The sequence below is a fragment of the Fistularia commersonii genome, chromosome 11 (assembly GCF_037954325.1).
Source record: "Fistularia commersonii isolate RoL2024-O1a breed Wild chromosome 11, RoL_Fcom_v1.0, whole genome shotgun sequence".
Classification (NCBI taxonomy): domain Eukaryota; kingdom Metazoa; phylum Chordata; class Actinopteri; order Syngnathiformes; family Fistulariidae; genus Fistularia; species Fistularia commersonii.
This window is the reverse complement of record NC_141294.1, coordinates 4,814,088-4,841,073: the sequence shown is the minus strand read 5'-3', so window position 1 is coordinate 4,841,073 and position 26,986 is coordinate 4,814,088. Positions and strand designations below refer to the sequence as shown.

At 37.3% G+C, this 26,986-nt stretch overlaps 1 protein-coding gene across 2 annotated transcripts in view; it reads left to right on the top strand.

Annotated features, from left to right (window-relative positions):
* Positions 1-26,986, top strand: part of mbpb (myelin basic protein b) — a 40,178-nt gene that overhangs the window by 5,757 nt on the left and 7,435 nt on the right. For both annotated transcript variants that reach the window (XM_086154614.1, XM_086154615.1), the window contains 2 exons: positions 10,134-10,186; positions 19,810-19,894. In XM_086154614.1, coding sequence (XP_086010740.1) covers positions 10,142-10,186; positions 19,810-19,894 — 130 coding nt within the window. In that variant the 5' untranslated portion in view covers positions 10,134-10,141. The remainder of the gene's footprint in view (positions 1-10,133; positions 10,187-19,809; positions 19,895-26,986) is intronic.

The following is a 26,986-nucleotide window of genomic DNA, read 5'->3' as shown; positions in this document are numbered from 1 at the left end:
TACGATACTAAGAAGGTATCAGGTCCATGTAGCTCACAAACACATGCAACTGCTCTTGATGGTGGACTTGCTACGTGTCCGAGCAACAGTTGCAGCTGGTCACTGAGCTGACAAAACAGCGCTGGCTGGCTTCTTTCCCTCCCTGCATCCATGCACTAATACCCTCACTGGTACGACATTCAAAACAAACTTGACATTGTTATCCAGCCCAAGAGTAATAACGTAATCGTGGCAAGTCATGAATGTGACTGCGTATCGTATTAACTGTTATCCACTAACAAAGTATTGCTCTATTGCTCACTGAGATTGTTAACATTCTTAAAGGGAACATTTCGAATCAGTTCCAAAGGCATTGGCAGCTCTAGAGACACAGATGGTGATGGGTTAGGATGCATGAGTGTAACAGCTGTCTGTTAGTTGAGGGGATGTGAGACATTTTACCCTCTACAGATACACCTGGAGCCAGTTATCTGTGTGTGACAGCAACGTGCACCTAAGGGAGGAATGTTGAAATAACAGGCCACCATTCAGGGAAAGCAATGTGCATAAAAGCAGTTAAATTAAAAGCAGTTCTCAGAACAAATAGAATTCATAGTGCGTTCTATAAACGCTGAATATAGTGGGAGGTTGTATTTGTTTTTGTTGGATTTGAATTAAGAGCTTGCAATTAAGAGCATTATTAAACCAACAAAACAACCCACTTATTTATGATTTGTTCTGTAGCCCATTTGCAAAAAAGAAACAAAAAAATGTGTTCTTTAACCCAAAAAATAATTAAAAAAAAAACTCTATGTATAATGTATTCAGTTAATTCTAATATATGGAATTTAATAATCCCCTGCTGACATATGCATGCAATTCAGACATGTGTGTCTATCATGGTTTCTCAATGTCATCGACTGCCGCCATAGAATCCTTCAAATTCCATCAACTCCACTCTTACTGAAACAAAAAAAAATCTGGGGGTAACCTACATAATCGAAATATATCAGATCTCAAACTGAATATTCTCTGTTTTTGTGTTACAAATGATTTAACTTTAAACATCATAATCAGTTAACTAAGTTATACACTGTATAGACTGATTGTATCAACTGCTTTTTAATTTAAGATAATTTAAAGATAACCTAGTTTCCCTTTGCTGTAGGTAATCTGTAAAGAAAATAGACAATTTTAGTTCACAGAGGACTGGTCATTCAAGTAGGGAGAGGCTTGGTAGAAAAGGACTGTGGTGAAAATAGAAAGAAGCACAAGCACAAGATACAGTAATGGATTTATTATAAACAGCTTGCTCAGCAGCATTACTGCTCATGTTTCACACTATATCCGGACCATTTTCACTGCTCGGAACCAGCTACAATTTGACTTTCGGTGTTGTTGTAGACTGCATAACAAATCTCCCGTGACATTTAACAATTTTCCACTATTATGAGGGTTTTTATCCAGCTAATTTATCTTCCAAAATGAAATTGAATCCACTGTATATGACATCAGATGACCAGTATTTTTCCTCTTTATTCATACTATCTTCACAATCACCGCATCACTATCATCATCATCATCATCTTGTTTTCTTCCCTGTCTTTGGAAAGCAGCATGTAGCTAGGCAACCTTCTCACTAACTTATTCACTTGTTTGACAAACATTGGTCTGCAGGGGAGTAAGAAGGCTGGAACACTGGAAAAAAAGAAAAAAAATAACGTCTCCTTCAGCAAGCAATATAGAGAGTGGGTAGGGAAGGGAAATGAGATGACCATTACCGGATAGGCCAGATTCTTGGACGCTATGCTGTGTACCAGGCATAACCAGATACCTTCTCTTTGAGACAAATATTGACCATGACCTACATACAGGACTGTCTCAGAAAATTCGAATGTTGTGATAAAGTTCTTTATCTTCTGTAACGCAATTAAAAAAAACAAAAATTACTTTTTCATGATATTCTAATATTTTGAGATAGGATTATTGAGTTTTCTTAAGGTGTAAGCCATAATCAGCAATATTAAAATAATAAAAGGCTTGCAATATTTCAGTTGATTTGTAATGAATCCAGAATGTATGACATTTTTGTTTTTGTAATTGCATTACAGAAGATAAAGAACTTTATCACAATATTCTAATTTTCTCAGACAGTCCTGTACATTGGTGAATTCACTTGAAACAAAAACCATATACATTTTTTGACCTGGAATATTGACGGATGGCAACTACAATGGATATGTCGTATCCGCCGTAAGCGAACCAATTATCAGTTTTGCCACTTATTACAATGTGTACACAAAGAGAAACGCAAGTCACTTTCTTCACACAACAGTACGGAAACTATGTCTTACCGGTACCGGTCCGGAAATTATCGATGCAAGAATTATTTCCGGACCGGCCAAAGCAGGGCATGTGAGTGATTTCTTTTTTGACAGTGTTGCAGCCTGGTTGAGACATTTTAAGTTGCTGAGGTTTCTGTGTTAAAACCTTTTGAGAGAATGAAAAGCAGAGGCTCGCTAAATGGAAACAGATCATGACTCTGGGGGCTTCACAGGGTGCGTCTAATGCATTTGGGCAGCTCAGATGAAGCAGAGCAGGAAACTAGAAAAAAAATATATAGATAAAAAGAGAATAAAAACAAGCGCCACATGTTTGCCACCTCACTACATAGCTATTGTAGTGTAAAACAGCAATTTAGACCAGTAGGCAAGGAACATTCAAATAAAACACTCTTAGGTCATTGAAAATGAGAAAAAGCTGAATGACGGTCATGCCAAATTGTAGTGAATATTAGAATGCATCACAAGATTTCAGAGTCACATTTGATGGAGTCAAGAATTCCAGACAAAACAAAACATACATGTGAAATCCTTTTGGCTAATTGCTAAGTAGATTCCTGCATCTGGACTTAAGTGTGTGTTAAGTGTTTGTCATTTTTTTAGGGTGTAATTTTATGTATCTGTCACTCACTTTTTAAAATCGGTTCAGTCCAAATTTGTTTCGTTTGTATTTATTTTCAGATTTTTATTCATCGATTAACTTCTTCCTTTCTTTTTCATTATGAATATTTTTTTAACCAAGCATGCATGTTGTTTTCTTTTTATTTGGATTTTTTTTTTTTTTTTTTTTAATTAGTCATTTACAGTTCCACATTGCAGTTGGCATAGTGTGCAGTGGCAAGCAGCTGGTTGGTTGGAAGAAATCCATTCAACCATTATTTAATCTGGTTTATTTTAAATAATAACAATAATAACAACAACAACAGCAATAATAATAATAATAATATAATAGTTATAATAATCCAGATTGTGATAATAATAAGCATTTTTCATTTAGGTGCTGTACAAAAAAGAAGAAAAATAAGACACAGCGAAATGAATCATCTTCATGTGAGAGAGTGAATATTTTCATCTTGACACTTTGCCCTGTGGTCTGACTTCCAAATGGTTAAGGTTAAATCCCACCTCTCACCCAGGTCCTGCTGGGACTGACTCCTGCCCCTAAGAGGCCCTCTCTGCATAACAAGACTGATAAATGATGAATGATTCCCACCTTGCAGTTTTGCTATATTATATCTCAGAGGGGATTTCAAACTTTTTGTGGCTGACACGGAGGAGGCGCTGGTTTTAAAAGAAACTATTTGATCTCACTTTTCCGAGCAATATGCTGAATACAAGCTGATGCTTTGGGGGAAAAAAGTTTGAGGAAGGTGTTGGGAGCTTTGAGACCTCAAACCTAATTAGATTTTAAGAGTTTGCTAATGTGTATTTCTGAAGTTAAGTACACCTTCCCCCAATCTATAGCTGGAGGCAGTGGAATAATTAAGCATAAACGGCCACGCTGCAGTGACAGACTCCACTTAGGGCAGAACCTATAGAGTCAACCTGCAATAAAAGACCATATGGGCTTTTTCTATTCATTTTCCACAGAAATAGAATGCTGTGTGTTTACAAAGATATAAGCCAGGGGGGTTGAAAACATCTTGCAGTGACTTGTCATCCAAATAAAAAGTTCCAGTTGGAATATTTGACCTTTTCATCATCTGTTGAACCAAATTGAGGGACTTTACAGCAAACTTAATGCATCTTCTTGTGGTTTTATTTTTGTTTCATAAATAATTTGGTGCCTTGGCCTCTTGCGTGACAGGTTTCACGTGTGACTACAGAATACAGATATAAAAGGAAGCTGGAAGAAACCCAACATCCTCTTGTAGGACTTAAATAACCCTAAATTAAGAGATTTAACCCCCCTAAATCTCCCGAAAGTCTCCTGTGATCTGATTGGTTGTGGTTAGAAAAAATGTTTACTGACAAACATATTCCTTCAAGCATTGTGCATTTGTGGGAAAATGGATCTCAAAGGATTGCACTTAACCTAGTGAAAACTATTCATAGTGGTAAAATCCTGCACTGAAAGATAAAAAAAACACTCGACTATTTACTTGACCTCTCACATAAATCTCTGAGTGGAAGTCATATAAAAGTCAGTTTCGTACTTTCCGACCCTTTGTTTGAGGAAGTTGCCATCAGACAGATCTCATCCTAGTGGTTTAAAATATGCCTGCTTTTTTGTTATTTTAATTGTTTCTACAAAATGAAACCTCAGTGATACTTAGGGAGGGTTAAGCAAGCAAGCGAAGATACCGGTTTCGATACCCAGTACATCTCAGTTTAATTACTGAAGTTGTTGTAGTGTGGCTCAAATCCACTGGAAATATTATCAGTTTTTCAAAACACACTGACATAAAGAGATATATATGCTTCCTGCAAGCTAAAACCCACTTCGTCTCCCCAAGCTAAGACAGTAAAACAAATAACTGTCCTCTGAGTAGCCTCTGTGAAAAAAGGAAGTTGGCCTTGTGTAAGGGTTGATTGTTGCAGTTTGCACCTGATGTGATGCAGGTGGTCTTAAATAAGATTTACATGACAATATATGTTTACGTCCGTCCCTTTTGGTGTCTCATCTTTAACAGATTGTAGAAACCCCTCGATAACCTTTAGAAATACAAGCATCTCCGTTTGGTAGGCTGCGAGATGTGCCCTGATATTAACTCACATGAAATGCAAAGTTGTTTTTTTTTTATTTTAAAGAGATAAGGGATTCTCCCTGTTGCCTGCATGTAGGCTGTAAGTGCTTTTACTTTTCTAATGACTGAATACAAAGGCATACGGAAATGATTCAAAAGATGTACTCAGACACACCGCAAAATCTAAAATGAATGAGATGTTCATGCAACTTTAACGGAACAACCATAAAAAAAAGCATTCCAGTCTGGTGCCATCAGACAGTGCAATGGTTGAATCTGCCTGCAGAGAAATGCACTGAGGCGCCTCCAATATCTCATGCCCTCCATGGCAGCATTCTGAATCATGTATATACCTCATATCTATATTTCACAATTGTCAGCTTATTCATAATAACTCTATCTATCTATCTATCTATCTATCTATCTATCTGTCTATCTGTCTATCTGTCTGTCTGTCTGTCTGTCTGTCTGTCTGTCTGTCTGTCTGTCTGTCTGTCCGTCCGTCCGTCCGTCTGTCTATCTATAAAAACCTATCTTTAACCTAAAAAAAAACAACTGCAATATTTAATTTCTCTGTGCAATATTCAGAACTGTGCAATATTTAATTTCATAACAGCTACACTACAATTTTTCCTTTTATCATACTATTGTGCACTCCTTATCTCACTTGTTACTAAGACACTTATAGTTTTATCACTTGTTTACTAAGACACTTTATAGTTTCACTGAGACACTTTATAGTTCATAGTTTTTTTTTTATTTCTAATCCTGCCTTTTTCTTTTTATTTTTTATTACTGTTATATTTTCTGTAACTCTGGCACAACAATTTCCTTCGGGATTAATAAAGTTGTTCTTATCTTATCTTATCTTATCTATCTATCTATCTATCTATCTATCTATCTATCTGTCTATCTATCTATCTGTCTATCTGTCTATCTGTCTGTCTGTCTGTCTGTCTGTCTGTCTGTCTGTCTGTCTGTCTGTCTGTCTGTCTGTCTGTCTGTCTGTCTATCTATCTATCTATCTATCTATCTATCTATCTATCTATCTATCTATCTATCTATCTATCTATCTATCTATCTATCTATCTATCTATCTATCTATCTATTTTCCTTTGCAGTTTGGAAGAGGTGACATTTAGCTTTATCTTACTGCTTCATTTCACGCCTTCCCACTGTTTCCCAAAATGACAGGTCAGTATGTAAGGGGCGGTCTTCTCTCTGAGTCGAAACGTACTAGTAATTGCCACCTTTTATCCAAGCCACCCCTTCAAATCTTGGTTTCTTTCTCACTCTATTGTGCAACTGTCTTTTCCTGCAAGTACTTGCAAGATCGCAGCTATGATTCTAGAGTGAACATTTGAGAGTGAAAACTGGCTGTAATATTTCACATCCAGTCACTCAGAATCCTCCGGTGCAGCACAGTCAATCTACTAATCTTTTCAAATGTTGACATTTCCACTGAATGTTAGTTCAATGATGGGGATATCTAGAATACCAAATAGTGAATATATTAGTAGACGATGCTGGAATTGGAGCTGCTAGGCAGGACTTCTAGAGGAAGACCAAAGAAAAGAGTTTTGGACGTTGTGAGAGAGGATAAGAAGTTAGTTAGTGTGAGAGAGGAGGATACAGAGAATGGAGTTGGATGGAGAAGGTTGATTCGATGTGGCGACGCCTGAGGGGAAAAGCTGAAAGGAAAAGAAGAACATATCTATCAGTAATATACATTAGGCTTCAGTGCATTAACAAAATTTCATACTACTACAAATTTGTATTTTCCTGTGTCGTTTCTAATGGAGTTTGATTTCTATCATAATGTTCATTTGGGAGCAGTCCACATACTGTACATGCTGATTAAATATAGTTTGAACCTTCAAAAAAAACAGTTGCTCATCCTTTTAAAATATCAAGCACTGAAAGTGAGTTTCTGGATCTTTCTCAAATACTTTAGACAAGAAGTTTGGTTTTGATTGCCTGGAGTTGTAACTAAGGAACACTTGACCAAAGACTAGGTTACCTACCTTCACATCCAAGCTAAATACACACGTTCAACTGGCTTGTGTGTGTTGTTGCTTCAATCCTGTGCATTTTAACTTTCACCTGCCTCAGTTAAGATAAACTTGCCTTGTCTTCAATCGCGATTCAAAGACTTGGCGGAGGGTTTTTGCTGAGAATCAGTCTGAAAGGGCTCAGATGCGTTTAGTTTTCACCTCAGATGGATAGCATTGCCTTACTCCTCTTTCCCTGTTTCCACATCTCTCCCTCCATCAACCATCTGTGGCACATGTTATTACATGATGTGAGTGCATCATCATGAATCCCAGAGCAAAAAAATGCATCCCATCCCTTTTATTAAATGACTTCACGTGTATTATATGATCGGTATTTATTTGTAATGAATTAATATTTAATCATTGATCGGATATTAATGTGTCATTTCATTTCATTTTCTTCTTTTCCTTTCGGCTTTTCCCTTCAGTGGTCGCCACCTTCTCCATTGAACCCTATTCTCTGTATTTTACTTACTCACACCAACTAACTTCATATCCTCTCTCACTACATCCATAAATCTTCTCTTTGGTCTTCCTCGAGACCTCCTGCCTGATTATATCCGTCTTCCGATATATTCACTATCCCTCCTCTGTACATCACCAAGCCATCTCAGTCTGGCTTCTTTGACCTTCTCTCCAAAACATCTAACATGCTGTCCTTCTGATGAACTCATTCCTGATCCTTTCCATCCTCGTCACTCCCAAAGACAATATCAACATCTTCATCTCTGCAACCTCCAGTTCTGCCTCCTGTCTATACAGCATCGCCGGTCTCACCGCTGTCTTGTCCACCTTTCCTTTCTTGACATAATACCGCTGACGCTTTTCTCCACCCATTCCAACCTGCTTTAATCTGTTTCTTTAGCTCTTTTCCAAACTGAGTTCCTCTCATTTACACACATATATTGTGTCTTGCTGCGACTGATTCCTCATTCCTAATTCCGACTAATTCATTTCTCTCCTCTCCAGTTCATTTCACTATCTTGCTTTAATTTCGACTTTTGCTGCTGAAGTGAATTAAATCTAAATTTTGTTCAAAATAATTATTTCTGATACCACTGTGCCCCCAACTACTGGTTGCTTATTTTACAATTTAGTTATCCTCCATTAAAACAAATGTGAATAAAACCCCGGTATTGAAAAAAAAATACACACCAAAATAATTAAACCACATATCTGATCAGCTAAATATTTGGGTTCAGCTCTACTTACAAAGTATTAGCTTGAAGAATGATACCACTAGTCTGATTTCAGAAATGACAGGTAATAGTGTGATAATACATATTTGAAGTTCTTTGGAATTGGTTTGAATACAGTCATTAAAATAGATGTTTCAGTGGGTGGCATGGGATTTTTAATCAAACTGTCACAAGCTCATACTATTTTCTCATATTTCTAATTTGCTGATGGATTGAGAGCTTAACAGTCGGGGTTTTACTCAGTCATCTTTTTGCCATTTATTTGTTGGGTCCTTAATTTGATTCCATTGTTCCGGTTTGGTTTAAGCTGCTTTAAGCTCTTTTGATGTAGCCTTTGTTAAATATTGAAGTACCCTGTAACTGCAGTGATGCTGTTTTGGGATATTTTTTTTCATTTTACTGTATAAAAAGAGCAGCCCGGCTGGCAAATACTTGAAATAATTATTTCCAGAAATAATTGTTATCTTATTCATGCATCCCATCACTGTTTAAACCTACGCTGTAACATCGATAATTATTGCTTAAATTAAAATGTTAGGTGCAAAAGGAAAATATTTTACAGCGGGCGGAGTCAGGTGATGTGGTAGGTCATTCCCCTGAAGGTTGAGGAAATGGAATAAAAGGACAGGAAAGGAAGCAGCTAAGGCCACTATGTTGAAAGTCCTCTCAAAATAACTTCTAAACTGATCGCAAGGCCATAAATTCCTTGTGCGATTGCAGGAAAGTGTTGGAAATTGGTCCTGCAAAGAACCAATGCATGCTGAGATGTGATTCATACAGTATTCAACAGTGATTGTGTCTAGGAGGAAAACAGATCGAGGGACTTGAGATCACTCTCTTGACCTTCAAGAATAGATTAATAAATCATACATTGAATTGTCAAAAGTCTGATAAGCCCCAAAGAAAGTATTGTCCCTAATATAGTTGTATGATTTATTTCTACTGATCAAGACAATCACTTACCTCCTGGCAAAGACAAATAGATAATGCTTTTATTGTAAGCATTGTAAAAGAAAAAGAGAATAGAATTGAATATTCTTTTAATCGTTCCGCAGTCGGGAAATGTCACAAAACAGAAACAGACTGCTTCATTTGAAAAATTCAGTCTGACTTCAATCTTTGTAGCTTTTGAAATGTCAAATGTATTTTCAGACAAAGGTTCTTGGATGTGTTTTTGTTGGACGTGAGTTTCAAGGACACGAATCCAAGACGTTTCGTCGCGTCTCAGATTTTTCTCACTTATTGCAAATGGTGTGAATTGATGTTTACTCCCCATGAAAATATCTCTTAGGATGTTTTCTTTTCATTTTTTTGCCAGTCTTCTGCATTTATTGCAGGAATACATGCATTTCCCGAAATATATTCCTCAGAAGCATATGTAATGATGCAATAAGCTTATGATTGCATTTAATAGATGTTACATAACTCACCATGCCATACAAATAGTAAAACAACAGTACTCTGGTCCTGCATCTACTGAATTACTTGGATCCTAAATAATAAAGTAATTTCAAGCTTTGGATAATGGCTATTTTTTTTTCAGTTTTACACAAATTTTGCAACACAATTATAAACTCTCAATGAATGACTTGACCATTTATTGACAGTTATTGTGACCACGAGTGAATAGAACAGAACTACGGTAGAAGTATATGATGACAACAATGATAAAACATGGTGAAATAAAAAATGCTTCACCGATGTTGTTTGCAAATCCCTGAGCTGAACTTCTAAGAGTTTGCAGTTGTATTTGTCTCTGTGAAATCCTAATGTTCCACCCACTTGCTTAGATAAGAAGTATGCCATCTCAACATGTCTTGCTGTTTCCTATCATCTCCTGATGTTCGTGCATTTTCTGTTTTTCCCCTACAGTCAGCAGCATGGGCCAGCATCTAGGAAAGAGGGATTCGCCCATAAACAGCAAGGTGAGAAACGTGTATCCGTGCTTTTTTTTTTTTTTTTTAAAAAACACCTGCTTTTCTCTGAGGGAATGATCTTGAAAATTGTGGAAAGTCACTTTGTAAGGCGTGACATGGAGGTGAGGCGTATGCGTGACATTTTTTTTTTTTTTTCATGATTGCAACTGGTGGCGTTTATCAGTTGGACTTTGGACCTTACTGTGGAAATGTGGTCAGGCTTCTTGAGTTAGACTTATGTATTGCCTTTTGTCAGCTCTTAAACAACCTGTTAACCCCTTCACGTGGCTCAGGAAAAAATCAAGTTAAATATAATTAAATCACATAAATCAAGGGGTAGTAAGAATCAGTGCAGTAGGAAGCCTTTTATATTAACTGACCGTATAGATTAAATTACCGAGAATCTAAATTAAAAGAAATACTGTGCACTTTATATCGTTTTTTTCTGCATTTATATGAGCTAAATGTCAGTGACAACTATATTTGCTAGTCCCGCATGATGAATTTGCTTATGAAGAATGGAGGAAAAATGTAAGTATGGCACCTTTTGTGATCTTTTTTTATTATTTTTAATCCTCTACAAATTAAACATCAACTGCAGCATTTTTTGACCACAATTTAAATAGCACTGAAACCGTCTGCAACCTGCTCTTAGTTGTGCTCTGTTGCCATGACAATATGAGATGCATGATGGGTTACCATGGCTCTTGTGGGTTGCTCTATAGTAACCCCACAGAACCACAAGCATTGGTGCAATAATGCAACATGAGGAAATCCATTTGAACTTAAGAGAGTAAATAGATTTTGTGCATTAAGGCTGATACCGAACGCTCTTTAGGTACTCGTATCTTTTTGCCATTAGCTTTGGCCTGTTGATCAGGACTTTGTTCCGACACACTTACGAAGCTCAACTATCCAACACTGATAACTGATTGTCCATATCCTTCTGTATTTTGTTTCCATATGAGGATATTGCCTTATCTTTAAGAACACCCTTCTTCAGTGTGAGGCTAGTGAGGTCTAGTGAGTGGCAATGTAATTAACCCAAGCCTTGCTCAAGTCTTTCCCATCAGAGATTTTCCAAATTACAGTTGATGTGAGTCTCAGCCATGATGAGTAGTGCTGTATTCTGATTTGAAAAGCTGACAAGTTTCTTCGCAACGCTTACGTCTTATGACAAGAAAGGAAAGAGGGAAAGAAAAGAAGAAAAATATGGAGACAAAAAGTATTTTCGAGCACCAGCATGTACAATAGCCTGAGGGATGTACTTACGGTCGGCTACCTGGCTGGTGCCAGTAATGGACAGAATGATTGTGTCAGCATACTGGGTAAGAGGGGCGCCCAAACCAGCAGGGAGGCTGATGGCTCACCTACTGATGATCAGGTTCCTTTGCTCGTAAAGAACATGATGGAAAAGGGAAGGAAAATGGCATTTGAGTGCCCTGCCAGCAGAGGCATCAGTGCAGAATATCACCGTAAAAATCATCGGCTTCTGAGATCAGCGGTTATTTGGCAAATCTCGATTCCCTCCATTTGTTTTCCTCTTTCTTTCGGCTTGATTACGGCGATATCAGACTAAATGTAAGCATCTTGCAAAACAGCCAGTTGTCATAGTGACAATCAGACAGGAACGGAGCGTGACAAAGTCAAGGCAGGTTGTGTTTAGGCGCTGTTGTCTGAGTCGTGATCCATCTCCAAATCCTCTATCATCACAGGAAGGGTCTAATGTACCCATGGCTCCTTTGTCCCATCTCACCAGTGGCTCTGATAAAATGTTTCTCATTCACCGGTTTGTCAAATAATCACACAGATGACATTCATAAGAATGAAATCTCTCACCGAATTATGGGATTATGACACTATTACTGTGACTGAATGCTTACAGAGGAGGCAGAGGTGCAAAGTTTGCTTATATCTTTCATAACACAAATGTGCTTCTGCTGGGATGTACAATCAAAGATGATGGAAAAAGTAGTGTGGAACTTCAGGACTGTATTCAATATATCTCTATTTGTTACAGCCCAGAATGACAGTTGTAAAAAGGAATCCTGATTCTGATATTACATGGTATTTTTCTCAATATGGTTTGTAGTAAACATGCACGTAGTCTTATTTTTCCATATGAGAGAGGTTTGCCATCACAGATTCCTCCCTTTTTAAAATGACTTTCTAAATGTAGTGCCACTCACCTTTTGTGGAGGGACTAGTGTGTAGGTTCAAGCGACATCTGTCACTAGAGTCAGTTCAGGTCCAGTTATTTTAGCTCAGGTCAAACTGGAAGAATTATAAATTAAAAAATGTCACTGCTGAGGGAAGTTCAGAGGCCAACGCCTCATAGTTTCTACAATTTTATGTTGTTTTGGACCAACTAATAGTATTACGATTATTGGTAATCCAGCAATATTTGGGTGATGTTCATGATTATTATTATTATCATTATTATTATTATTATTAGCAGTAGTAGTAGTAGTAGTAGTAGTATCAACATTATTAGCATTATTAACATTCTAAACATTATTATTATCATTATTGTTAGTATTTTTATTATTATGACCAACAACAGTAATAATAAGTAACTTGGAAGTATATTGTTAACATGCCAGAGAAATAAGTGGAATATAATTAGGTTTGTTGATATCGCCGGTCTAATTTTGACATATACAGTAGGGGTCACATTATACGCACTATCAAGGCTTAGGTATTATGCATTTTCTCTTAATTTTCATATCCATTTTAGCCAAAGAGCCAGCGTTTACTGTTATTGCAATTTCAAAAGGCTGCTTGGAAACAATTTGCCTTTGCAAGGTTCCTATTACCTTATTCATCATATTTGTACTCTGCACCTTTAGGCATAACCTTTGATGCAACTGCTGTCATACTCAACTGAATTACTATGCTTAAATTAGATAAATGTAAGAAGCCAGTGATAGAAAAGAAAATGTATTGCTGTGTATTGTAATGCATTATCTCCACTCGTTTGTGGAGATAAAGAAATTCATTGATTGATGGCAAATAAAATATTTTGCATGAACATAAATAATCTGCTATGGATAACCATTAATGTGGTCTGTACCCTTTGAGCGGGCCTTTTCCTTCATTTTGAGCATGTTCTCCTATTTATCCGTCAACACAGAGTGTAGAAAGGGTTCTGCTAAATAAATGCCCTCTGTGCACGTGGGCTCCATATAAAATAGTATTTTCATTCTGCTGAGTAACATTACTGCCACGTGTTAAAGATAATGAACACGAAATGTTTTGAAAGTGAAAAGGGGAGTCAGGCTTGCCACAGATGGTATGAAGGAAAGCACGTGGATCAGGTTGGAAAAAGCAGACTTGCCTCATTGAATCTTGCTAAAAATAGGACAGTGATTATACACAACCAAAAACCAAATGTATGAATAAAATATAAGAATAGATATATATAAATAAATGTATAAAAATGATTTAATTACATCAGCATCTGTCAGCCCTTGATTCATGTCTTACTTTCCTTTGAATTTTTGAAGCAACCCTACAACAGCTTGTGAATTAAAGTCTGACGCTTCTTTTTTACAGATAAAAAAGCTCGAGAGGCAGCTCTAGTATTATTCTCAAAAAGAGCCCTAAGTACATTTTTCCTGACCTTTTATGTGAGATCAGTATTGAAAGCTGAAATGTAACAATAACTTCCGCCTTTAGTCAGTCTCGATCTGTGCTCTTTTGGGTTTTATAAGGGGTACGTACGCAGGTGTATTTTGGAAAAGTGTCGATTTTTCCACAAGTTAAGATAGAAGACGCCTCCTGTGATGGGGCATGATTATACTCTATGAATATATTGATGTGTTGCATTCTCTAATGTGCTCCAAAAAAAGGCAAAACTAAAAGGCACAGGCATCACTGGCAGGCAAGAGGAACTTAAAACACATTTTAAAGTTTCAAGTTAACCAGGCTCTGAAAGATGTTGACGTCCATGCGCACTTGGCATGTGACATTACACATTACACTAGTTGAGATAACTGGGTCATAGAAAAGAGGAAACACATCCCTCACACAGGAATAGAGCTGTCATTCTGGATATATGTATTTATTGAATTAAACCCAAGCTTACATGTTATCATTTTATTTATCTGCAGATACAAATACAAGCAGTATTCCTACATTTTTTTTCAAAGATGGTATGTCTTGTACAGTCCTAAAAGAGGATGTAGGAGTACAGTTTTGTCCACTTGGCAGTCAACTTAAAACATAATGGCATGGGTATAAATCAAACTGTATCAAGTGCCTCGTACAAGCGGAGGAAATGAAAACGAGAATACAAGATTTGACATGAAATATAAATATAATTGTTGTTTCGACGTGTTGCAGCCGCACGCCTAATATGCATTTACATGCAGTGTGCACCTGTTTTTATGAGATGCATTTCCTCCTAGTTTGGACGCGGGGAAAAAAGAATCACTCTTTCCTTGTACATCTCTTGTCTTTTTTTTCCCTTGAACTCCCATTTTCCCCTTGACCTCCTTATAAATACAAAAGTATAAAAAAGCACAACTTGGCACTGAGATTCACAGCTCGAAAAATCGATAGGAGATGTGTTTGTTGATAGTTGTGCACATTATGAAGACATTACAGATCAAACCGATGCTAATATATTAGTATACCTAAGCCCGCATGTTTGGCGAGATTATAAACATGTTCATAGATTTATTGTATAATACAGCTAAATAATAGTATAATCAGTGTAAAGTTCATAGGGTGAGTGCGGGTAAAGGCTCCAATATCATGCATAAGTGGTGAATATGACTGTTATTGCACTGCTTTCCTTATCTGCCTTGCATACCAAAGGTGACACTTCACTGTCCGCAGTAGCGAGCTTTTGTGAAACTCTGCTCAACAGAGCTGTATTAAATGCATCACCGATAACAAGTAGGTGTGAAGTCACGCTGACAACCACTGTCCAGGGATGGCATTAAGCTGCAGCTCCCCGCTTAGGGAAAATGGCTCATGGGTTTTCCTATCCACAACCCAATGTGTTCATAAACAGGGCTTAATAGAGCTGAGAATCAAAGAGTGGTCATTTTTACTAACTTTTGGGAATTTTGTTTTTCTTTTCAGATTTGTAACGTTATTTCTGAAATGTATTGAGTCCCAGTTTCAAGTGGATTATATACACATTCACCTGTATTATGAAAATACTGTAGATTTGATCAAATATTATGTTGTTTCCCATTTATAGGCAGAGTCCCTAGACATTGTCGTCATTGTTTTACTTCATTTTATTTGTTCAGTTCCTATTTAATCCAATGTTACATCAGACTTTTCAGTATTCTTTAGTGTCAAAAACAAAGGGATTTAAAAAATGTATTCTTAGTACTGGAAACAAAGTTTGGTTTACTATACTCAAAAAATGAATGTGGTTTAATCAAGAAACAAAATACCACTGTCTAGTCATGTAATTGTGAATGTTCAGGATACATCCAGCTCTTCCATGGTGAAACAATGTTGTCAGCTTCTTGGAATGAAGAGATAATCAAAGCTTCATGTACTTGTTTGGTGCTGATAATCTTGATCAGCCTTGCCGCCTCTTCCTGCGTGACATTTTAACCCTTCATTGCCTCAGACACGTGCATTTACCAGATGAGAAGAACATTGAATGGACTCATGGAAAGAATCTCCTGGATTGACGTTACAACAGATTGTTATCTACAGCTTGGCTTAAAAATAATTGTAAAAATATAGATTTTTTTTGTCCAGAGCATGTTCATGTGGCTGTTGAACCGTGATTTTCAGACTATTGAGTGCACCTGAATAGAGACCACACCTGCTGCAAATAACCAAAAATATATATATATATATGTGTTCATTTATAGGCCGCATTTGTCTATAAGCTGCAGGGGTCCAAGTTGTAACGTGAGATATTTACACAGAAACATTTTTTTTTTTTACTTTTAATTAAATAAATACCGGATAAAAATATTTATTTCCGATCAGTGCCTATAACATGGCTGATGAAAACGATTGATAATAAATAACACAATGAAAAAATCCATCTATTTTCTATCCCCACTCTGTCCTACTCCAGCTTATCTTCGTTTTCCTCCTGCGCACGAAATCCATTAAAGTCGTCATCTTCAGTGTCAAAATTTAATAGCCTCAGAATTTCACTGTAATTTCATCTGTTCAATGTGACGAGGTTAAATATTTCGGCGGCATGAAGCTTGTTAGCCCTAAAAAAAATCCATGTATTAGTCGCATCGTTGTTTAAGCCTCAGTTTTCAAAGCATGCGAAAAAAGTAGAGGCTTATAGTCCGCAAGTTATGGTTAATATAATGAACTGTTTATATCCTTTGCATGAATGAATGAATGAATGAATGAACATCCAAACAAATGCATGTTTTCAGATAGACTGAAAAAAAACAGATCTGACAGGTGGCTTTTCTTTTTTAAGTGACACCTTGCACTGGTTTCCACCAAATTAACTTGTTGGAGTTTACCATCACACCTCACTGCTGTTTTGTCAATATACAAAACCAATCTGACACACATTTGCGTCTATTGATCCACTGGGACCCTTTTTTATTATTTTTAATGCAGTTTTCAAATAACAATCATAGACATTCTGCTGGTATTGATTTTTCGCTATCCCACTGATTTGACAGAACTCAAAGGCTTTTATTTATCATATTTATCACATGGTTGCATGTACATATACATGTGGGCAGCATCCTAAAAAGTCAAGGAAGAATATTTCACCAGATCATACCATGTGTTCGTGTCTCAATATAATCTAGGGACTCAGAAATTGATCACACATAATATTTCACTAATTCTTTATCAGAATACTAGCATAAACCTTTCCTGATGGTCAGTGTTATTGCACTTTGAATGACTCATGAGGGCCCCAAAACTACCTAATTCATTTTCATTTTGTCCAAGACATAGCTGTAAAACAATACTTTATTTTTATTTCATATTTTCATATGACTCACTTGATTCCTTTATAACGGTCTTTTGTACGGAGCTGCATGTGTTAAATGAAAAAATGGCACTCATCATAATGAAAACAAAAGATCTATTGTGGGTTTTTTTGTCAGCTTTGAGTTCATTTGCATCTGTGCTTTTTTGTAAAATGTTGCACAGACATTATGACCATTTCAAAACATTTTAGTGCTTGGCACAATAGCTGCCTGCTTCATAAACTCACAGTATGTTTATGTATTACCAATGTAGTACCACGTATGAATGTATCACCAATTGAAAATAAAAGAAGGCCAACAGTTTTAACTTCTATTATATGCAATGTTTATATTGTACAAGGCATCCTGCTTTTCTGATCAAATAAAGTTCAAAGAAATATGTCTTCAATCTTTCCTGAGCAGACCTAAGATTTTTAGAAGAAAAGATGCAGTGTAGCTGTTGGTGTGCATGCATGCAAATGAACACGCAGGATGGAAATTATTTCCCAACAGGTGAACCACATCTTCAAATCAATGGAAATTCCACAGTAGACAACACTTATAACATTACAGGAAAAGAAAAAAAGAAGAAGGGGGAAAAACACTGCTCATTTCCATTTGTTTTTCATTGTTTTTGATTGAAGCTATTTTGACTTCAAGATTGTTCTGGGTGTTGGTGCCATACAAGTTCATGATCATTTTAGTACATGCTTAATTGCATACTCTTATTTGAAATGGATTCCCTAATTGATTGACATTCTAATTTATTTCACCCAATGATAATAAATACTGATTTATTATTTTCATTACTGTTGTTTGCAATATTATTGGTGTCTCTGTTTTCACAGTATTTTATATTGTTGATTTTTGTTTTACCGAGTGATCCACACATTTGGAGCCTGTAGGGTTTTAAGGACGTTTGGCCAGAACGCACACAGGAGATTGTTGTTCTGATCATAACCCAAGCATGATCATAATATTATCAGTGGAATCAGAATGTGACCAGTCCATGTCTGAAACGTGTTGGACCTGAGGCAGCATGTGAGGACAGACAGGACAGGTCTGTGCAAACGCTTGTTTGCATATGCAGGACTGTCTCAGAAAATTAGATTATTGTGATAGAGTTCTTCTGTAATGCAATTAAAAAAACAAAAATTACTTTTTCATGATATTCCAATATTTTGAGATAGGATTTCTGAGTTTTCTTAAGATGTAAGCCATAATCTTCATAAAGGGCTTGCAATCTTTCGGATGATTTGTGATGAATCCAGAATGTATGGCATTTTTGTTTTTGTAATTGCATTACAGAAGATAAAGACCTTTATCACAATATTCTAATTTTCTGAGACAGCCATGTATATATATAGGGTTTCCAGAGTATTTGAGATGAATTGGGAGTTTTTAGTGCATCATTGTGCGTTTTGTTCAAGACATTTTTTAAGTTAAATACCATGGAAAACACGTGTCATGCATCAGCTACATACTGTCTCAGATGTAGATGGACTTTATTGGAAATCCAACACTGGGTGTAATGAGATGTAAAGCTCTTACTTTACAAAGAAAAGCTATTTTTTATGAAAAAAAAAAAAACTTTTACGTAAACCTATCATTGATTAAAAAAAAAACATCTAGCATATGATTGGATCCGTCTATATTGCCAAGCACCTGACAACTCTCCTACTCTCAAAATTGAATGAAACCAGTGAAGAAATAATTTTATTGTCCTTTTTCTAATCCCTTGAAAGATAACATGTCGAATAACTTCAATAATTTAATACTTGTTATCATTACATCCAGCAAAATGACAATTTGAAGTGGTTTTTCTGAGTAACTCCAGTAGGCTAGTCTCAGCCCTTCAAGATATCTCACAATTTGCTTTTTTGGAAGTAGATTGTGCAATATTTTTTTATGCTCCATGTAATCTGCAGCTGTCTAAGAAAAGCAAACGAATAAATAAATGAAATAACTGTCTGGCTGCTAAGTAGTCGTGCTGTTGTTGTTATTGTGAGAAATGTATTCATTGTCAAGAAGCGTAACACTATTGTCACTTGGGATTTAGACTTTGTTTTGTTTTGTTATGACATTAATTAGTCAGGCTTGATAATAAGGTATCTCGATTTGTACTGAGGAGTTAATTGGGGAATTCATGATGAATGGAAGAGGAGATCTGTGTAATTCTAATTAAGACCCCCAAAAAGGATTTGTCAAGCCTCACAAAATATCATAGAGAAAAAGATTAATTAAACTTGAAAAATGAAAAGTTAAATTGTTTTGAAGAAGGCTCAGTCAAGTCTTGTCCTCATTAGGAGGGTTGTCAGCTTTTAATGCTTCGTTTCTAATGGAACAACGGCATCTTTGCCGCTGATTAAAAAGTCATTAAGATGATGATAAGGGTTCGATCAGTGCCTCAACCCCAAAATTTGATCTTTCTATCCGTCCGTCTGTCTGTCTGTCTGTCTGTCTCACGTATGACTCACACTTTAGAACTGGCGTCACATTGGTCACGTCTTAATGTGAATTATCCAAAAATTGAAGCTCTTTTTGTATCACATAATGGCGCGGATAATAATCCAACTGTAGTCAAAAAGATGAGCTCAAGTGTAAAGAACAGCTTCTTTTCAGTTGATCTCCGTCTTTGCGCCGTTGCCATGGTGCCTCAGCGCCTCACCTCTTCAACATCTTTTTGTGTTCCTATTAAAGGCTTCATCACCAGATCCCACAGCGGAGCAGAGAATCACAGCCTCTGATGAAGCAGCGGAACCCGAATCACAAGATGAAGTATTTGGTAAGCGGTTAAACATATATTTTGCATTTGCATGTGAATTCATATCAACACTTTTTATTTTATTCATTCATTTATTTATTGTTTTCTGAAATCCTAAAGAAGTGAGTTCCTCTTTTAAAACCACTTGGGCAATGCTTTAAAACTGGCATGTTTATTATAATAGCGTTGTAAAAGAAAAAAAAAAACTTGATGAATAACACCACAGATGATCAGAGCTACGGTTTGTTATTTATTCCGCTAAATCACAGTACAGGTTGTTTGCACTAATCCACGGGCTCTTGATTATTGTGGTATCTTAAAGGCTCAAATCACAACTATTATTTTATTTATTTATTTGTTATTTTCTGAATCCCTCTGTTTCACTGAAAAGCTTCTAGAAGTGAGCGGTTTGACGAGTTTAAAATTAGCTGTTACCAGGTAGGAATGACACTCGGTGACTTCTTGAAACTCGAGTGCTCCTCATGTAAATTGAACATCTTCACTTTGTCTCGTCGCGCCCTCTGCCTTCCCTGGGATGTTGACCTTCAGTCCCTCCCCGCGTGACGTTCTAGGTACATCCGTGTGAAGAAAGGCCTTTTGTAATTCTGCAGTTCAGCAGACGAGGGCAGAGTTTGTTGCATAACAAACTCTGGAGGGGGGGGGGCATCTCCAGATTTTGCGTTAAACAAATTGACACATTACAGTTATCACACATCAGTTATATTTGGCACAAAATAATTACAAATAAGACCAGGAAATAATCAGTTATTTGCAGAAATTTACAAAAAAACACTTTCTGGTTGGAAAAAAGAAATATAGAACATCCCCAAAAGCAATTTTTTTTTCTTAGCTGTGATTTAAATTGTTAGTGTCCCTGATGCCTCCAGATGGTTCATGTCAACTCCGCTGATATAAATTGAGTATGGATAAAGCCTCAGGCACCTCTCAGGACTTGGGAAATTGTGTTTTCTTTCTGTGTATACAGTTTGCACCGTGGCCAGTCTCTCAGAACAAAACACCACATGAATCATCATCATGATTTCATGTCGCTCCCCACGATGAGGGACGGGAAAAAGCTGGTTCAAGACAGAACCCCCCACCTGGCTACACAAAAAAAAAAAAAAAATCCTCTTTGGGCGCATTAGGATCGGAAAGATGTGAATTGTAAGGCAACAGAGGACAGGTAAAGCCTGTTTCCCCCCTGTGTGTCTGTTTTATTGTTTGTTGGATGAGTTCAGATGAAAGAAAGGATAAGGTTTCATGTACTGAGTTAAGTAGAATCTTTATTTCAGTACTAGAAGTACAAAGTAAGTCCAGTTACTTTGTGCTAGTATGAATATACTTTAATATATATATTTGTACACAGTGCACACAGCATTTATCGCCATGCTTGTTATATAAGCAGTGTAGGTCCCTTGGTCAAATTAATATAGTGTGTCCTAAAACATTTAAATTCAAAGGTGGCCAGCAGGGGTGAGCAGTGTTGGGAAAAAAACAAAACAAATGTTATCTCAATTTACGAGTTATATAAGTGACACTTGTTATTTAAGAAATTCAGCTTGTTTTATTATTGACTTGATTCCAGTAAAGCACTAATTGTGAATATAACTAGATTTGAATGTGACAAGTATGTAGTAAAATGTGACAATAGAAAGAAAGTGACACCAATGCTCACCTTAAACTGGAAGACGTCATCGATTAAATGGTAATAAACATGATACAAAAGTTATCAGTACTAGAAAACAACGCGCACTATGTTGTAGCAATGTCATCTCCGTTACAGTTTGTATGACCACTATTATTTTTTTAAATTATTTATAACTTAAAGAACATACGTGGAAATATACGGGAAATTCATTTCTGATCGTCTATGATTAGGATTTCCAGCATATACATGTTATGTCATACAAAACAAATATAGCATTGATATGCTGATAAAATTACAGCTGTGGGGCTAACCATACAATTTCAATGAAAGGTCAATAATCAAATAACTAGTATTACGTAAAAGCAATTTGTATGACTCCAGGGTGTTTGTGTGCCTGTGCATGCATGCATGTGTTTGTGTGTGTGCATGATTGAATTTATGGGTCTCTACGCAGACAGCTTTTTGCGGCACCTTGTTTTTGTATGCAACCTTTCCACGCCGTCCAGCGCAGCAAGAAATGAGGCCGCATCACATCACCGTCCTCTGCTGTTCTTACCAATCCTTTTTCTTTAATAGTTGAAAAAATACAAGCTGTCATTGATGGATTGGTTTGTCAGCCACTTGTTACAGTTCTCCTTTTCCAGTTATTTAATGTCCCGTGTGTTACGCACCTACCATTGATCATCATGGAGCAGATGAAGCAGACACAACACTGTCACAAGTAATATTTCAGAGCACTCCCTCGCATCAGTTATAGTACATCCGTCTTCTCGGGATGCTTGTCTGCACTAGTTATCAGACCTGCTTATGTCATTGGTAATGTGAGGAGGCGATTTCTAATCTTTCATCCGGAGTGAGATATTTCACATTGTTGCCTCACACAAGTATGAAATTGGAACTCTCTTCAGTTCAAGATCAGTTCAAAAGGAACATTTTTGATGATTTAGTAGTAGCAATGAAAAAAACCTTCTAAGAATGGTGTTTTCTGTGATCTAAAAAAAAAAAGGGAAACACGAGTGAATTAAAACGCTGTTCCAGGGCACATCGGTATCCAGTTGATAATTAATGTTTAACCGAGTCCTCTCTAGATTCGTAGCGTATAAATTATAATTTTCTTATCAGCTTGTAACGGATTTCAGCAGAACATTGCTGTTTAAAATACTTTTAAAACCCTCTGCTGATCTGCGCCCCAGTGCTGAACTAATTAGGCGCCATTGTTGATTCAAGATCAGGGCGAAAGAAAATAGAAGGAACTTCAACCAAACTGACACGGTATTAGCGGTTTATAACCGGCGGGTTAGCTGTGCTTTATCGGAGCCTGTTTTCGTCCACTCCTCATCAGCGGGCGTCACGACTCATCTCAGCCGGTCCAGTGTCTGGGGATGTCTCTGTGCTGCACTTCCTGTTTGCACTGCTTTTCCACTGAAGGGCAAACAGCACCATCAGCTCTGCAGCTGTTAAAAGCCCATTATGTCTCCATTACCTGGTCCGGGCTACAGTAGGACCCCACTCAGGAAAAAAAAAAACAAAAACCCCAGACTCCTTCCAAACTGTCTGTTCTGTCCTGACTCTGTCTGGGTCACTGTTTCTTCCTCATGCCAGGGTGAACTGAGGAGAAATGAACGGCGTCGGTTCACAGAAACTCACGAGAGACAGAGAAAAAAAAAAAAAGAAGGGAGATCCAAGGAGTGGTTCTTCAAACAGCTGTACTGATGTCATTTGTGAGCAAGCCAAAAATGAGGGCACAAGCTATGCGCCTCAGACACTGTCTTTTGTGTTTCTTTGACAGTTTGGCCTTTGATAACATCCAGCTCGGCTAAGACAATCCAGGGTGCAAAAAAAATGCGTAATTGTCTTTCGCAATACATCCCCCCCCCCATCCATCGGATTTACCTGCCTCACTATATGGATTACCAGAAAGCCAGTGAGTCAGGATGAGCAAACGTATTTGCCATTCTATTCATCTGCAGGGAGGAAGAGTGGTGCCGTAGGACACTGGGCAGGGCTGAGCATGAATGATGACGGGAGTGACACCGGTTTGCAAAGCGACTGAAAGCTGAAACAGAAGAATAAGTCAGCTTAAGCATTTAAAGTCAATCATTTTTGGGGAGGTGGGGGATGTTTTCCATTGGAATGCTGGAAGGAGAATAAGCCGTAATAGAAAGCATAGAAGTAAATTACTGGGTGATGTTGGCCGTCATGGATCAGACGTAAGAGCTGCACTTGTGGCCTCCCTGAAGTAATGCTATGGTTAACTTCTTTCTTATTTCCAATTACCTGCTCATACGAGTCGCTTAGTGTCCATCGCTGGTTAATCTTCAGCCCTCAGGCAACATATAAATGATGAGATTTTGTGTAATTGTGCTGACAGAGTAATCCATGTCAATGAAAAGAAATTTTCATTTTTATAAAACAAAACTAGTCAGTTACTCGAGTTTTTCTGAGCAGAGAAATAATAATTGTAAAATGTTCACGAAATGAAAACCGTTACCAGAACTGACAAATTAGGCATTTCAGGGGGTCTATTTTACCAGTGAGAATATCACAAACAGATGTAATGAATATTTTTTCATTGTCTTTTACTACCTTGTCAAATTCAAACAAAAAAAAATTGTTATTCATTATACAATCTAACATGTGGGGAGGAGATATCAATATCAATATTCTAACTATTTTATTCACACAATGAATATTCAACATATCAGCACCCCTGTCTGTGAGAGGCTTTATGAGACTGCCTGCTTTGCAATCCATTAGTCTTTGTATCTTTTTAACCTGTTTTCACTGAGGGGCCTTGACGTGGGAGTTGGATGTAAAAGAATTGGATATTGCACCTTAAGTTAACTATTTTAATAAAAACCATAAATGGTTGTCAATTCAGTGAGTACAGCAGACGGATAAATTGCAGTCATTTAACTTGAGAAATGCGTCTCCTATTACAAGTTATCAGTTTAATTCTGCTATTAGACTCATAGAATCGTCACTGAATTTTTCCCCAAAAGCGGCAGGGGACCCATTTTGTAAACTATATTCTCAATTAAAGAACTCATTTTAATCAACGAAACACACGGCAAACCTGAAACTCCATTTAGGCATGGCTGCTTGGCAATCAACAGGTTTCATCCAGACGCATAATATTGCATATCAGTTTTCCGTGCTTAACAGCTCCACCTTTTCATTCATAGGCTCGTAGGTTTCATTTGGGCTCAAGTTGCATAATCAACCGCAGCTGAAGTGGCAGATTCTGCTCCTTGCATTGTGATCCCCATAAATATGTATTGAAAAAGACTGTGATTTGCTGTGCAGTCCCTAAAGGTTTTTTTTTTTTAAATTTCTGTTTAATGAAGCTTGAAATGTATACCCTTGAGAGAGTGCGGGAGAAATATTACATGAAGGAAGTGTGAAGTACGCGTTTGACTGCTTAAACACTGGAACGGCTCATTCAAAATGAGTTTATTTAATGATGTTGCCTTTCAACTGGACGACTGACACGTTTGAGCAAAGACAAATCAATGACGCACTTGATGTAAAAGAAAATGCACTTTCTTTGTAATTAGTTTGTTTTTGTGCTTCAGTCTCCTGCAAAAGGCACACTCGTGAGAAGTGTGGGTTTGGGTGAATCAATATGAGTGTACCTAAGCTGTTACACTGCAGACAGGTCAGTCTGTTCTTGTGCACGAAGAGAAGGCAGCGTTGAAACCAAAATCATTTTCAATATTAGAGTGCGGGGTATTAGAAGAGTTGTGGAATAATTGAAAATTTTACATTTATTTCTTTTAGTGACTTTAAGCACACAAAAGACATTATGGTCAGATTTGCAATCGAAATTGTTGAACAAGTGTGGCATCGGCACAAAAGGGGACTTTTCAGGGCTGGAAAGAAACAGTGAGCTTGGATGCTTTCTTTTTTTTATTAGCATCATACCAGAAAACTGCTCAGAGTCTATGAATATGAAATGTAACACACGGTTTAAAAAATCAAAACGTAGTAAGGTGTTACAATTTTACTCACTGGCAAAACAGCAACGAGTTATTCTCCTTTAAATGTAGATGATATCATCGAAAAGCAGCGTTCCAAATTGCAGTATTTGCAGTACTCGCGAAACCTCTAACAACAATAACATTTCTCACCGAAAACTGGAAAAAAAAATAATATCAATAATAAATGTTATGAATTCCAAAACATAATATCATTTGATGGAAAACCTGACTAAGGTAGAAAGAAGTAAATCCATTGTGGTAACAAGATGAAAACTTAAAATCTCCTTAATCCTTTTCTCAGGGCTGCTAAAAACGCTGACTTAATTAACACAGACTATACGTAGAGTAATTGCATGTGGGACTTCTCAGGGGGGAAGAAGGTTGGAACAGGCAGCCAGATTTGACCGGAGCCTGGCGGGTCAGTCAGAGTCGTCCTCTTCATTGGCTGACAAGGAGCAGGAGGAGGATCCGACCTACCTCCCTTCTCTGCTAGTCTGTTGCTAAATCTGCCAAGACACCTCTGAAAGCTCCGATTAATCTCTAATGAAATCCAAGTCGGAGAACTCCGGATATCAGATATGTCTCCTGATTATTTCACGGCTTATGTTATATCTAAGGATGAACATCTTGAAATAGATGTTCACCCTAATCCATTCGCTCACATGCTCTTTATTAGCCACGTACAAAGCTCCCTGCACATTTCCTTTCCTTTCCTTTCCTTTCCTTTCCTTTCCTTTCCTTTCCTTTCCTTTCCTTTCCTTTCCTTTCCTTTCCTTTCCTTTCCTTTCCTTTCCTTTCCTTTCCTTTCCTTTCCTTTCCTGAAGTTGTCATTTTCTTTATCCTAATTTTTAATCGTCTACTTGCTCCAATGTAAAATATGACCACAATATGGTTATTTTTATTGCAGCTGACTTTTTTACATTTGAACATATCAATACCTATAGAGTTACTCATACCTTAAGAAAAAAGTAATGATTTAAATGGTGCTGGTCTATTATTTTCAGAGAGGACTTTTTTCTACTTTTACAGCCTTTTTGATCGATATTGTTTATTCTCGAAAGAACAAAGTACTGGAGTACTTCCTCCATTTTTTTTTTCCTGTCTACTTTGTGACATTTTCCCTTCGGTTTCCTGGAACTGTAGTAATGTACTTGTGGCATGGCGGCCGCGCTCATGCACATCATTGTCCAATGCGATGTGCATCCTCACACCAGTCGTGTCAGTACTGCTGAGTGTGCACGTAACATAGAATTGAGATGCAAGGCGTTTGTTCCCCTGCCATGCATTCATGTGTTGTAAGTGCAGTAGCTCAGTCATTTGTCTCAGTAGCAGAGGATGATACGGGTTGGTACCGGGCCTAGCACTGCCAACATGAAGCACCTCCTTCCCTCTCAAAAGCTCTGATTGTTAAAGGGCAGCGTCCATCACTGGACTAGTGTTCTTTAATTTGACACCATTGTTCAGATTCCCCCTCTTTCTCTTTCT